Source organism: Falco punctatus (assembly GCF_963210335.1).
Source record: "Falco punctatus genome assembly, chromosome: 1".
NCBI lineage: Eukaryota > Metazoa > Chordata > Aves > Falconiformes > Falconidae > Falco > Falco punctatus.
This window is the reverse complement of record NC_137580.1, coordinates 122,461,516-122,475,448: the sequence shown is the minus strand read 5'-3', so window position 1 is coordinate 122,475,448 and position 13,933 is coordinate 122,461,516. Positions and strand designations below refer to the sequence as shown.

The window sequence follows — 13,933 nt, the reverse complement described above, 5'->3', positions numbered from 1 at the left end:
TATATGTATCTGATGGTACATCAAATACACTTTTAGAGTTCATCATAACTCACAGTTTTTGTTTTTCCATACTTAAAAAAAGGTATTGGGAGGCAAACAATTTATTACACACACACACACCCCCCCCCCATCTAATAAGAAATGTGAATTTAGAGGGGCAGTTCAGTGCAAAGGGCCAATCAATCTTCAGCAAGTTTCTCCAAAAATTAATTATACTCCCCATTTCTACACAAAACTGCTCCAGTACCAAGACACAGGGTCTCACAATGCAGTTTCTTTTTGATTTTGTTGTTGGGACACCTTTACAATCTGAAGCACCCTTCTCAAGAACAGACATACTGAACAGGAGCTAACAGCCCTTAGTCATCTCTTGGTTAAATGAACTAGAAAGAGTTGCCTAGGTATCTTGCTCTAAGGAATGTCTTCCAGTCCTTGAATCATTCTTACAAATCTCTACTGATACTTCTGAACCTTTCTGAAGTCTGACTTCCAGAACAGATGAAATACTTGCATTAGTATGGATCTGTATGTGGTAAATCTGGTCATTTGGCAAAGAATTAAAGTTAAAATAATGGGTTAAACCACAAATAGAGGAGACAGTTAGCAAGAAAAATACCAGTGAAAGACATTTGTTTGTCTCTTCAAATTAGATTTTTAACATGAAAGCTGAAAACTAGATTATTGCCTACTTGGAATATAATCAAGAGCTGATGCTCAGTACAGCTGCATTCTCTCCAGCTTTCATGGCTTCAGTGGATGCTCGAATGAATCTTCAGTTTGTTTTTAAAATTAATTGCCAAAACGAAAATATTTTTCCTCAGCAATGGTTGAACTGATTTTCTGTAAACTGATTTAGCAAATAATATGGAACATGTTGAAAGTGAAATAATAAAGCTATCTGTCACAAAAACAATGGACCTCTCATCATCTTGCATATTAGTGGCCCAACAGTATGGATCTCATTTACTTCATACTTGCTCCAAAGTGAAAGCTATCATCAAGTACGTAAAGGATGTTCTATTCATAAATGGTAACTACATTTCCTTAAACATAATTTTATTCAATGGATTTAAAAAATACAATATTGGACACTGGACGCAATCTCTGCAGAACATAGGAGATCAGTGAGTGCATGGGATAAATTTTCTTCTGTGTTGCCCCTTTCCCCAATATTGCGGGAGTCTGCTGCTTTACTTTAAGCAAAAATATTACCATAAAAACTCCAGCTGAGTAAATGGGCTTTTAAAAGCTTGTTGCATTAAGCCTTTTATTTTACCTACATTCTTACCCAAATCCTACCTTGACAGATGCAGATAGAAGAACTATGGTCTTTGAGTAAGTCCAGAATTGTATATATTCATCACGTATTTGTATTTTAAAAAGCAGTACAGTTTCAGTAGCCTCACCCTTTGAAAACTTGTAGGACCCAATGCCAGCATGAAGCTCGACACAGAAATAGTTACCACTTGAGCTTACACAGAAGAGAAAGCTCCATCACTTTTCAAGTACAATGGATTAATGGAGAAAGTCAACAGTGCTAAATTCATCCTGAATGTTAAAACCACGGACTGCAATGGCACTAAGGGTCAGAGATGAGTGTGGCCTTCTGTGGCTTCGGCTATCTAATTTAATTAACATTTACGTTCTAAAAAAGACCCCCATTTGCAAGTACTAAGTAATATGGTAAATATGGAACAAATTATCAGCAACAGCAGGGGAGATTTAAAATATGCATCTTGCGTTTGGAGTCACTCAGAAACCTGTGGTGATGCCATCACTCAAACAGAGTAATCTTTATGAGTTTAACTTTGCCTAGAATGCATGTGCAAACCATCACCCAGCGACTCATCCGCGCGGAGGACACACCAGCTGCCCTTGGCTTGGAACTGCCCAGCCACGCGGGCCCGTGCCTGAACGCTCTCGCACAGGAGGTGTCTCCCAGCCACTTAGGGCCGTGCTTTTCAATCTCTTCCGATTTGAAAACCCTCACCGCTTTTCTAAGGTGCGACGCGGATCCCTGTGTGGTAGAGCTGAAGGGTGGCGATGGCTGCAGGCTGCGGCCTGGGGGGCTCAGGGCGGCCACGAGGCAAAGGCCTGTCCCCGCCACTAGTGCCCCAGCCCAGCCCTCAGGGCCCCGCTTGCCTCAGAGCCCCGAAAGCAACCAGTACCTGAGAGGTGACAGCGACTGTCGATGGCTGGCGTAGAGGAGGTGATCCACGCGGGCTGGGGCACCATGTCTGGGTGGGGACCTGCCATAACGTCGCGTCAAAGGGCCCGGGGCTGTGGAAAACATCGGGCGGGTTTTTTTCATCGCCCTCGTTTATGACCCCTTGGTTGTTTCCCCCTCCGGCCGCAGAGCACCGTAGGCCGTTACCTCAAGGGCAGGGCACCCCTAGGCGAGCCTGGAGGCCGCCGTTACCTCAGGCTGCCCAGGAGAGGGCGCCGCGCGGCGGCGGCGAGACGCCATTTTGGGCGGCCGTGGGGGGCGGTGCGGGGCGGTGCGGGGGGGCGCGGTGCGGGGGGGCAGTGCCGCCCGGGCAGCGAGCCCCGGCCCGGTCCCCGAAGCACAGGCGGGCCATCGGGAAGCCAGAGCGAGCGGCACCGGGCAGCCTCGGCTCGGCCTGCCCCGCCACAGCACACAGCGTTTTCCCGCCGTCACAGCACACAGCGTTTTCCCGCCGTCACAGCACGCAGCGTTTTCCCACCGCCACAGCACGCAGCGTTTTCCCGCCGTCACAGCACGCAGCGTTTTCCCGCCACCGCGGGCTCGGCAGCGTCAGGGCTTGGGCCTGCTGAGGTGTGAACCTGCACAGCCGCAGCGCTGCCCCAAAGTGGTGAAGTTAATGAGGACGAACTGACTTAGGCTGTTAAATATATATCAATGAAAAATACCGGTAGTGTTGCAAGGGGTGTTAGGTTGGCATGGAGGATGATGTGGGTATTTGTGATATGCAGCAAATGCAAAAGACGGGACAGGAGGTTGTGACTGAGCTCCCAGCTCAGCTCTTGTTGGCGTCAGGGGAAGCTCTGGGTGTGCAGGGGGGGCTTGGGGCGAGCCCTGGCGCTCGCAGCAGAGCAGGAGCACGGGGCAGGAGGAGACCACTGCTGTCTTTGCTGCCTGTACTGAAGGACAGAGCTGCAAAGCTGAGCAGCACGAACCAGCATGATTTAGCAGAACCACCAGCCTTTGTAGTGACTTGTTGTAAAATTCCCGCCTCTGGTGTCTGAGGGAGGGTGAGGCACGCGCGGTGCTTGGCAGTCATTGACGGGCTCCCTCGGCACCTGCCCGCTGCCCTCCTGCGCGGCACAGCCAGGGCTGGTTACCTGGTCGCTGCCTGCGGGGACGGGCTGCGGAGGGTGCTGCCGGGAGGGAAATGTGGCCAAGCCGCAGGGGGACGCATCCCGGCTGGGGCCGTGAACACGTGCAAAGTGCTGCTTGCACACATCTTCCCGAATGCAAAGACAACGAGCAGCTAAGAACGGTGCAGGGGTACGGCCACCCCTGCAAGATGGGGCGAGGGGCCGGCGGCGCTCCGTGGCTGCTCTGACAGAGTCCCTGGAACAGCCCGCTGCAGCTGAGCCCGTGGCGGGTGCGTTTGCGCATGGTGCATCTCACATCTGGAGACAAGCGGCGCGTAGCTCGTGGGCTGGACCTGTGCCAGGGTTAAGCCCCCAGTAGTCGGAGCTGGATCCCTGGTAGCACTCGTGATGGGAGGTCAGGCGCAATGAAAGAGCCCTAGTAGTTTGAGAAGGAACACACCAGCACCTCTCCTGATGGGAGGTCAGGCGCAGTGAGCAGGAGGGCCCCCCTCGTGCTGGCAGCTCCGTTCCAGTGTTTGGCCGGACTCCAGAAGATTAAAATAGAGCCTTAGACTGTCCCCTCGGCAGCACTGCCAGCTAGAGCCCTGACAATCCTGGGGTTGTACTCAAACGTGAGTCCCTCGGGAGCGTGGGCTTTACCCTAACAGCTGAGGCACTGAGTAGGTCGAAGCAGGCAGGGTTATTGCTTTTGTGACTCAGACTCGAGGAAGAGAGGGATCAGGATGGAGCCACGAGAGAGCAGGGGATCGGAATGAAACCACAAGGCACAGAGGGGGAAGGAGCAAGTGTGCCCCAGAAGAAAGCTTAAAAATCCTTGTTCTGCTGGGGCCGGGTTCAAAGCACGTATAGCCATGAGAATTGGATGTTAAACTATTCAAGCCCAAGTTCTGATTTAGCTTCTTTCTACAACTGTTTCAGGGAAAGAGAAGATAAGCAAAAAAAAAAAAACCCAAAACCCAACCCCCTAAACCCCCAGTATTTTCCTTTTGCAAACATTTTAAAAAGCAATATGGGAAAAGGCGAAGGCCTTGCAGGTTCTTGTGAAGAACTCCTTGTAGGTAAAAAAGTCTTTCGTGGTCCAGAACTGATCACAGCTGAGGGGAACTAGAGCCACATTCTCATACACGTGTGACTAATAGTAAGCGCTGGAACAAGACGCCTGATTTTCAGAAGTGAGAAGCACTCCCAAGTACCACTAAACCCCACAGCAGCGGCAGATGTCGGCATTTCGTACAGAAGGGTGTTTCAACCTAGTCAACTATTACAGATTTATTTATTACCACTTAATGAAGGCATCCACACTTGAGATGTTTTGCTTCAGGATTTTCAGAAAGTGATTACAAACACTGCCAGGCAAAACATTTTGGCATTGCATTTTTTTTGGAAAATCAAATTTGGTTGAAATTGTAAAATAATTTATTTTGGAAAAAATCACATCAGTTCAGTAAAAAAAATCCCCATATCACCAAATTCAGTGATTTTATTTTTATGTTTCCAAAACAAAGTATTTATATTTACTGGTATGAAAGGACGCTTAATCTTTAAATTAACTTTAATGTTAGTTTATAAAGCTCAAAAATTGCTGCTCAGTTTAGCATTTTTTCTTTACAACTGAGTGTGTATATGAGCAGCTGAATCTACCTGAGTTTTTTTCCCCTGTGTGCTTGCCATGATAAAGATGAACTTAAAATCAGAATAATTAGACCTGTTATTCACACAGGTAAGGAGCAGAAGCCCTACTGATTAATTAGGATTAATTATTTAATATTTATTAATTACAAACTCTTAAGAAAATAGAAATATTTTAGTAAGCCTTGTCTAAATGAAAATATATTTGTTTGAAAAGAGTTTGAAAACAATGGTCCGGGGAAGAGAACGGCGAAGCTTATTAATAACATTTTTTTTGTGTGTTTGCAAAACAAACAAAACCCCCAAATCAAACCCAAAGCTTTTATTTAAAGACAGAATTAAAAAATAAGTTAACAGTTTGCTCAGCGAGATGGCAGTTTATATAAGTTAATACAGTTGAATGGAGCAGTGAAATGGTTATCTTTTGGTGTCAGAAGAACGAGTCAAAAACATGCCTATAAGCGTTTGTTAGCTTCTTTCCAGTTGGTTTAAAAGCATTTCAGTAAAATAGCATAGAACACAGAGGCAATTATAGAACAGCACTGTCCTTCAAGAAACCATGGCAAAGTTGTTGCAAAGGTCTGTAAGAATTGCACTGTTCACCTACTTATCTTCTTAAATAAAGAAGAAATCTTGGCTCAGGGCAAGCAAAACATACGAACAACCAGGCTCTAAAAATGCATGGTACATGCAAAAATGCAGCAAAGTAATTTAAGTACATGCACACAAAATTCCTTCTTTGTCTTGTGGTGTTTTTTCTAATTGATTTCTTAGGCTACTGTACATGCCTAATTACTTGCATTTGGCTTGGTTTTTTTTGTTTTTTTCTTTTACTGACTTAGTAAATGTGGTAGCAATCTTAAGGTTTTGAAATTAAAAATCAAGGAATCAGAAATGACTGACAGTCACATTTTATCTTACATTTTAAGAATTACTTTGCTCTACTGCTTAATTCCGCTTTGGCTGTGTTTTGAATAAAATATATTCCATGTGAAAATATCCACAGATAACTCCAGTAAGATGCTGTTATTCTGAAGCTTGCAATGCCTTGGCATGTCATGGCTGAAATACAGACATTTGTCAACATTTACATTACCATATATACTTGTGCACAAGATACAGCTAATCGACTGATGATGTTATAAGGATGCCAGCCAGAAAATTGTGTCCCTGCTCTGTCACAAGCTCTCTGTGTGATCTTGGGCATGTCACTTACTCCAGTTATGACATTATCTGTACAAAAGGGAGAACAGTACATGGAATGTTGAGAGGCTCAGACAGTATGGTAGTTAAAATATGGTTAGCAACCTGCCCACCTTTGAAATAAGGTAAACAGTGACCCAAAGCAGAATTCTTCCAGTTTTACTTCAGTATTCAAAATGTGGAGTTGTTTGTATTTCTCTTGCTTACATACCGTAACCTAATTTTATACTACATGGGAAATGTTGCTGTGCTTTTCTGTCTACAAGAATATGTGAAAAACAGAGGAATCACAAAAGACTGTGTTTCACTTTTATAAGGTAATTCCCTCAGCAGGTAATATTTGGGGTGTTTCTTGACTACAGGCAGGTTGTACATATCTGCAACACGGTACTGTTGCAACGTGGCCTGGAAGCAGGGATTCACACCAGGAACGCACAGCGGATTCTGCCAGGCTGTCACTGTAAACACGCAGCCGAAAGCTGCCGAGCCCCTGCGACAGCCCTGGGCTGGGGGAGAGGGCTCAGCCTGCCGGCCTGCGCGGTCGGGGTGCTGCTCACTGCCTTGATGCAAAGATGCTTGCGTGGCAGCAACTTCTGCGGTTGTAATGCGTGGATTAGAAGGATGCCACTACAAATCTGACTGCCCAGATATCACTTCTGTATTAAGGCATTTACATTTATATAATTTGAGTTTCAACTTCTGTTGACTTTGATGAGAGGTTATTTTTACCCACAGACTCTGGAAGCCATGCCTATTTCATTTAGGTTTCTGAATATGTAGACCAAAGTCAAAATTTGGAGACCATATTTGAAAGCTTGGCCTTAGAAAAAGTCACTTCCCAATAAAAATAAAAGAATTCAGGGAACAACACAAACTACATTCAGATTTCCATGGATTGTAAAGCTCATATACATGGGTACTTGATGCTAATCAAATGGAATGTATTTCAAAAAATACAGTTTAAAGATTATACACAAGTACACATGGTATTTAGGATTATGTGAATGTATACAATAGCATTTTTTTGTTAATGAGGGAGAAGACAAAGTATATAATTTTAGAAGATCACAGGAGCTGTAAGAATGCAAGAGCACTTCAAGTCTTCTAAATCTTAAAAGAGCTAGGTTTCTATGATATTAGATCAAACAAAAAAATCTATGTTAAGAACATTTTTATGACAACGATTAACTTGAATAAACCTAAGATTTCTTTTACTAACCAATCTTTTTTCTAAAATAGTATTTAATATCTGAAGTTATAAAAAATATTTGTAGTCCTGAAAATTATTTTTATTGTCTATTTTATGTACTATACATGCCTCTTTCAGGAATTATTAAAGAAGCATGAGTCATACGGCACTCATTTACTCTTGGCTCATGGCCATCCTCAATATATATTTTGCTATTTTCAAACGATTTGCAGGTACATATGCATGAAAATATTGTTGTGTCAAGTCCCAAGATCACAGTTAGCACAGCACACATTGTTCATCTATGTATTTACAAAGTTTTAAAGCACATAAAATTGTGCATTATTGTGTACCAAAGTTTAAAATTTAACATACGCTTGGTTGCATATATAGCAAAAAGTTACAATAAAAATCTGAACAAAGACAACCAATAAACAGCCAAATTGCTATGTACAAACAAGGCAGGAAGCAATTAAATGCTGCCTTGCACATTTCACTTAAATTACTTTTTCTCTGAGGGGAAAAAAACAAACAATCCCTCTTCCCCTCCCCCAAGTCCCCAATAACCCTAAACAGTCTTCATTTTTATCAGCAAAATAACTGGAACTCCCATTGCATTCAGTAGGGGATTCATTTGCATAATAAGGGAGAGAAATTTGGTCCCTATTATAAAATGTAGCAATATATTATGCAGTGTGTATCCCCCTCCCCCACCCCCCCACTCCCCCAACACGTAACACAGCAGCAGGGTGGGCTCGCTCTCTGGGCCCACCTCCGACAATGGTCCCTGTGACCTCTGGGGGAATAGTCCATGAGATAAAACCCCTTCTGTCTTCCTTACACATACCAGTTTTTACACCAGCATAAATGTGTTGTCATGATGATTCCACTGATCCAGATCCTCAGCTGGTACTGTGCCAGCCCCGTGAGCGAGCGGAGGGATGCCGATGTATACAGGGTGATACCTGACTCAGCTTCAGTGGAACCACTCTTGATTTACACTGGTGCAAAAGAACCTGGAATGAGGTCCAAGGACAGCAGGATTGGGCCCAAACTGACCTTTATATAATAAAGTCAACCACAAGAAGTCTGTGCATTTAGCTTAAGATCTGCTGAATAAATTACTACAGTTCACAGTAATAAGGTAGATCAGTGCTACACCAATCACTTTCTCTAATGTTAGATCAATTTCACATAGCTTTTCCAAGAAGGAAAAGAAAAATAACAATAAACATGAAAAATATTATCTGGCAAGCAAAAGAGGTTTTCTGTAGCCTGGTGACAGACAAGCTTAGTAACACATTGCCCTGTTATAGGATGACTGGTTTAAAGGTTAAATCGTGCCCAAGTACTTGCTGTAGTACAGAAAGACGGAGGAAGATACTCTACCTGGCTCTTACTTCCCTCCAAAAGCCCAGTATGAGAGAGCTGGCTGGGCAGGAGCCCATAAACACCAGTACCGAGGAGGGGTGGTCTCTGAGCTGGTGGGATCTGTACAACTTTCAGCAATGTATGGGGCCAGCTCCAAAGCCCGTCATACCAACACAAGGGCTCCTCGTGACTTCACGAGTGCTTGCCTAGCAGAAGGGAGGGCGCCCGCGCAGGGGGAGCTGCTGGCCAGAGCGTGCTGCGGAGGGGCACGTGCAGCCCATCTCGGGGAGCGCTGCCCTTGGGGTTTGCAAAGAGTGTACTGGGAAAACAGCTCTGCTTCTCACTTCTGGGCATGATTTAGCCTTATGAATTCTACTTCATGGAGTCGAAAGATAAATTATACTTACAAATAAACTATTCTAGCTATTTAATGTTTTTCTGTAGTGGAAAAATCAGACTCAACCTGATGAAATCTCTGTTGTCTGAAAATTCAAGGCCTCTTTACTAAAAATACTTTTTGCTGATGGCAAAGTTCAACACCTCAGAGAAATTCAGAGTAAGTTTCCAAGCTGTACACTGTATTTTCAAGTACACTATACCCTTGTTGTTTGTAAGGCTGTATTAAAGTTTTACATAACAGTCATGAGCCATGCATTTAAACACCTTGAAGGAGTTGACCAGCAACTTAATGCGTTTCTTTATGCCATAGAGAATTTAAAGATGCACTATCTCTTTCCAAAGCACTCTAAACATAAATGTTCAGGATAAAATATTCCATCTTCCCCCTCCCGCTTTAATGTCTGCATTTCAAACTATTAATTCCAGGTTTCTCTGTGTGTGCTCTTACTGTATAGAAAAATCCAGTTGTTAATTAATATCTAAAGGGAAAGAAAAAAACCAGAAAACAAGTATGGGAAATAAATGCTTGAGTCACAGGTTTCTTGAGGCAAACTGTCCATGGGCAGACTGCCTTCTTGCGGATGCAAGGAATTCTGAGTGTAAACCTTGCAGTTTACCTATATCTTGCTTCCTACCAGCAGAAACAGGAAAGTTTTAGACCACTAAATGGGGAGATATGGTCCACGTCTTTTTTCCCCGTGGAGTCATAATATTAAAGGACTGTATTCTTTTCTAGCCAGTCCAAGTCATGCCTAGAAATAGGAGGGACTGGGTTCAGCCCAGGTGAAAACACACTCCCTGAAAAATGCAGGACAAAGGTTCTGTGGCAAGATACATGAATAAGAGAGAGATTTGCAAAGCCTAAGTACCCATTTTAGAGCAGAGCTTCAGCTGAAATAAGGTGGGTACAGACTCACTTGAATGAGCTGTGTGCTGGCTAATGAAATTCTAGTATGCAGTGGGCTCTGAGCCACACCGTTTCCCATTTCTGTGCAAGAATCCTTGGAGGGGCACTCTAGCTCAACCTGGAGAAAGGGTTCCTAGTAATTAAAGCAAACGTCTGAGTCCCTAACTTTAATTTTATTCTTGACTGTGAGCCTTTACCTCTAAGCTCTACTCAGAAGAGCCACTCATGCCTTTATGGAGTGGGGACAAGGGTAAGTGTTCTGCAGGATTCTTCTGAATTGCAGTAGTTTCTTGTGAAATGTGAGCGATCTTCCTAAGGGAACTGCAGAAGTACTATGATTAGTATTATGACAGTACTTGAAAGGCACCACTTTCTACTATTATTTGTCTCTGGGTGTTCGTTACTATTCTTTTAAGGAGCTGCTTTAGTCAGTCACCCACTGAATAGGTAGGGAGAGCAATTTTGAACAAAGAACACGTATTTCTGTCAAAAGATAATTCAGTGCTTTATAACCAGGAGTATTTAAAGTCAGAACCATCAATGACTATTTTGACTATTAAACTGTGTGGAAGAACTTCAGTCAGGAGGTAATGGGATCAAGGAAGCATGCCTCTGTGGCCATCATTTAAACACTACTTCTGTATGACAAGGTTAAAATCAAGATGGGGTAGACCGTGGCTAGCATTGGCACTCTCAGAGTCAAATTCCATCTTAGCACAGAAGATTATGACAAAGTCAAGCCCTTTCTACTAGAAAAGGATCCAGCACTTTGTTAGATACATGACTACTTCTGGAAAAGTCCAGCAGACGGAGTAGGCAACAGATTTTTACATCCTAATCTAACCAGCAGTGTATACCTGTTCTGCTGTAGATTTTTCTACTTCTTGCCCTCGCTGTTCCTGAAGAGCCAAAGCAAAGCAGGGTGGGTTTCATTTAGGAACATCTTGTTTTATCTCATCGCTTCCTGCAAAAACATATGGCCTCAGCATATTGTTATTTTTATTCTTTAATAGACAGTTTTACGGCAGTTTTACTTAGAGGCTAAATAGATTAGGGAGAGCCTGGGCTAGGTGCTGTACACTGGAAAACAGTGTAAATTATTTTGACTTCTGGATATGAGCATTATATTGTTCTGGCCCTCCCTGGTGAAAAGCTTTCTGCTAATGAATGTAATCTAATGTAGCAAGCTGTCACTGCCTTCAGGGACAGTGAACCATCACTGTTCGGTTCTATGGTGTGTGAGTCAGGTTTTCCCCGTGCAGTTCCATGTGGCATAAAACATACAATGTATGTCCTTCTAGCTGCAAATTGGCACTGACACTTCTGCTCCCCCCCCTGCATCTTCTCACCCACAGGAATTTTCAGTATGGGTCTCATTCCAACCCTGTGGAAGTGAAAGGAAGTCTTTCCATCCTCACTGAGCTTTGGATCAGCTAATGAATGAATGTTTTTGGTGCAAAAAGTGAACTTCCCTCTCCCAGAAAGAAAAGTTACAAACTTTAATCCCTTATAGAAAGTTTTTGCCCTTGTATCACTGCGAAGACTCTTCTTGGCTTCCACACACTGACCAAGCATAAAATAGTGAATAACATTTATTTTTGAATTTATGGATTGAGTTCACAGGGATTTTAATAGCACCAGGGTTATGGAAGTGCTATTTTAATAAGGACCACAGATCATGGGCCCAAATCCTTACCTTTACCTCAAGGACTTGTAAACTCAACTATTTAACTCAAATCTCTTTATTGGAGGCCTTAGAATGTATCCATCTGGAGGCTGAAAAATTGAAAGGTAGAAGGCTGCGCAAACATGGAGTGAGGGAATTTAACCAGCAGGAATGTGGCCTATAAAATTAAACTTCAAGAACTGTTTAAGAAAAACTAAAGCTTGTGCAACAGCTGGGGTTTCTCTCTACATTAGTTCATTTTGAAGTGACTCAAATGTTATGGTTCTTATTAATAAAGATTTAATTTTTGAAATCATCTTCTGTAGTACTGTCTTATTCTGGTTGCAAAGGACAAATCACGACTCACTGTGATCTGCCTTTAGACAAATAAAGCATGCTAAAACACCACCTCCCACCCTCCTTATGATATTAATATTTATTGGTGGCCCACATAAAAGATCTTAGATTTAAAATGCACCCCAAATTTCCCTAATCTGAATTGCCAGAATATCCCACTTGCAGACATGGTGACCAAATACCCCGGAAGTTTACCGTGAATATTCAGGAGCAAAAGTAGGGGCATTTCTTTCCAATGGGTGTTTGAATGTGCCACCAATATAAAGAAATGTGCTCTTTTGTGGTGGGCAGAAGAAAAGACCAAGCTTCACTTCAATCTCACTTAGACCCCACATATTATTCCTTCAGAATATTCGGAATTCCTTGTCCTCATTCTGCCTGCTCTTGACCTCAAAGGTTCACCTCCTAAGCTTTTAAAATAACTTGCTACTTATATAATTTGAAATCTAAGCTCCTGCAAAAAACCACTGTGATAATTATGTCAGGCTCTGACAGCATTCAGAGATGGTGTTGACAGCGTTTTCTAGATATTGAAAGGATTTTCATTTCTATGTAAGTGGCTAGAAACTCTGGGTTGACTGTTACTAGAACAGTTAGCACTTCAGTTATATGCAACCTAAATCCATTCAAGAAGGGTGAGAAGTAGAAAAATTTATAGGAAATGGTGGAAAACAGGTTAACAGAAGTTTGGGACACAGCCCTAACATGAGGACACCAAGGATGTTACAGTTTCTGCTAACTTTCAGGCAGAACCTCTCATGCTTAAAATCTTGCATGCTCAGAAAAACATGAAAATCAAGAGAACTGCAAAACCTGATTATTAGATTTGCAGCCACAGATTGTTCTGTTATGTGGTGACTGTTACGACTCTACCTGCAAAAGCTGCAGATGCCAATAATAGTGCTTGCATCATGACAGATACCCCTGTAAGACCAGAAATCCGGTGAAGTCCAAAGATTAGAGTTCTTTTAAGTGGCATGAGTTGCCATTTCAGAAGCTGGATTTTTACAAATGGTTTGGAAAGTAATGGCCCTGCACGCGTAATGCTCACTATTTCATTGTGAAGCAATGGGAAGCAATGCAGAAGTCTAGGGTTAAAGCGTGCTGCTGAAGACTTCTGAGACAGCAGAACCCGACTGGTCATCTGGACCCATTATCTGTTGCATAGCATTGTGCACATCCCTGTGTTCTACAGACTGTGCGCTCATTGCCCAGGACTTGTCCTCTTCACCCAGAAGTGGTGTTTTACAAGGTTCCACATGTATCCTATGGACATTCTGCCTTGACTCCTCATACTTGCCTTTCCCATCTTCTGGAAGGCTAGATGCATGAGGTAAGAAAGTGCTCCGAGACCCATAGATGGGAATCTTTAACTGCTCACTGGAGGTAGGTTCTTGAGACAAGTCTGGAGATCTCATGAGATGCTGAGTGTACACACCTTCAGACAGAGAGCCAGACTGTGTCTCGCTGTGCACACGCAGCCAACGATGATGCCGGCTGAAGTAGTTGTAATGTTGATGTTTCCCTAGCTTTTTTTTCCCTAAAAAGCTCAGTGGCTGCTTGGAGCCAGAGGACTTATCAGTGCTTTTTGATGTAAGCCCTGACATCGTTAGATTGCCTATACTCTCTGTGCAACATTCAGCGTTAGTATCAAAGGCACTACCCTCCGTCAGGCCTTCTTTCAATGTTAGGCAAGGCTTCATGTCGTGGACTTGGAGAACGTCAGGTGCACTGCCACCCAGGCCACTGCCTGCCTGCTGGGATATGTCGTGTGAGGAGGAATAAATCAGGTCTAATTCTCTGGGGCTTAGTGCATCACTGGAGTCATAGTCACTGTCGGTCGGAAGGAAAACTTCAGAGCAGCCTTCTTCATCTGAGCAGGGCTGGGAAT

At 43.4% G+C, this 13,933-nt stretch overlaps 1 protein-coding gene across 1 annotated transcript in view; it reads right to left on the bottom strand.

The window, feature by feature from the left end:
- Positions 1-13,933, bottom strand: part of ANKFN1 (ankyrin repeat and fibronectin type III domain containing 1) — a 195,915-nt gene that overhangs the window by 10,417 nt on the left and 171,565 nt on the right. Inside the window, exon 19 of the mRNA XM_080375264.1 lies at positions 1-13,933. This exon is cut by the window's left edge and continues 10,417 nt beyond it. Coding sequence (XP_080231390.1) covers positions 13,137-13,933 — 797 coding nt within the window. The 3' untranslated portion in view covers positions 1-13,136.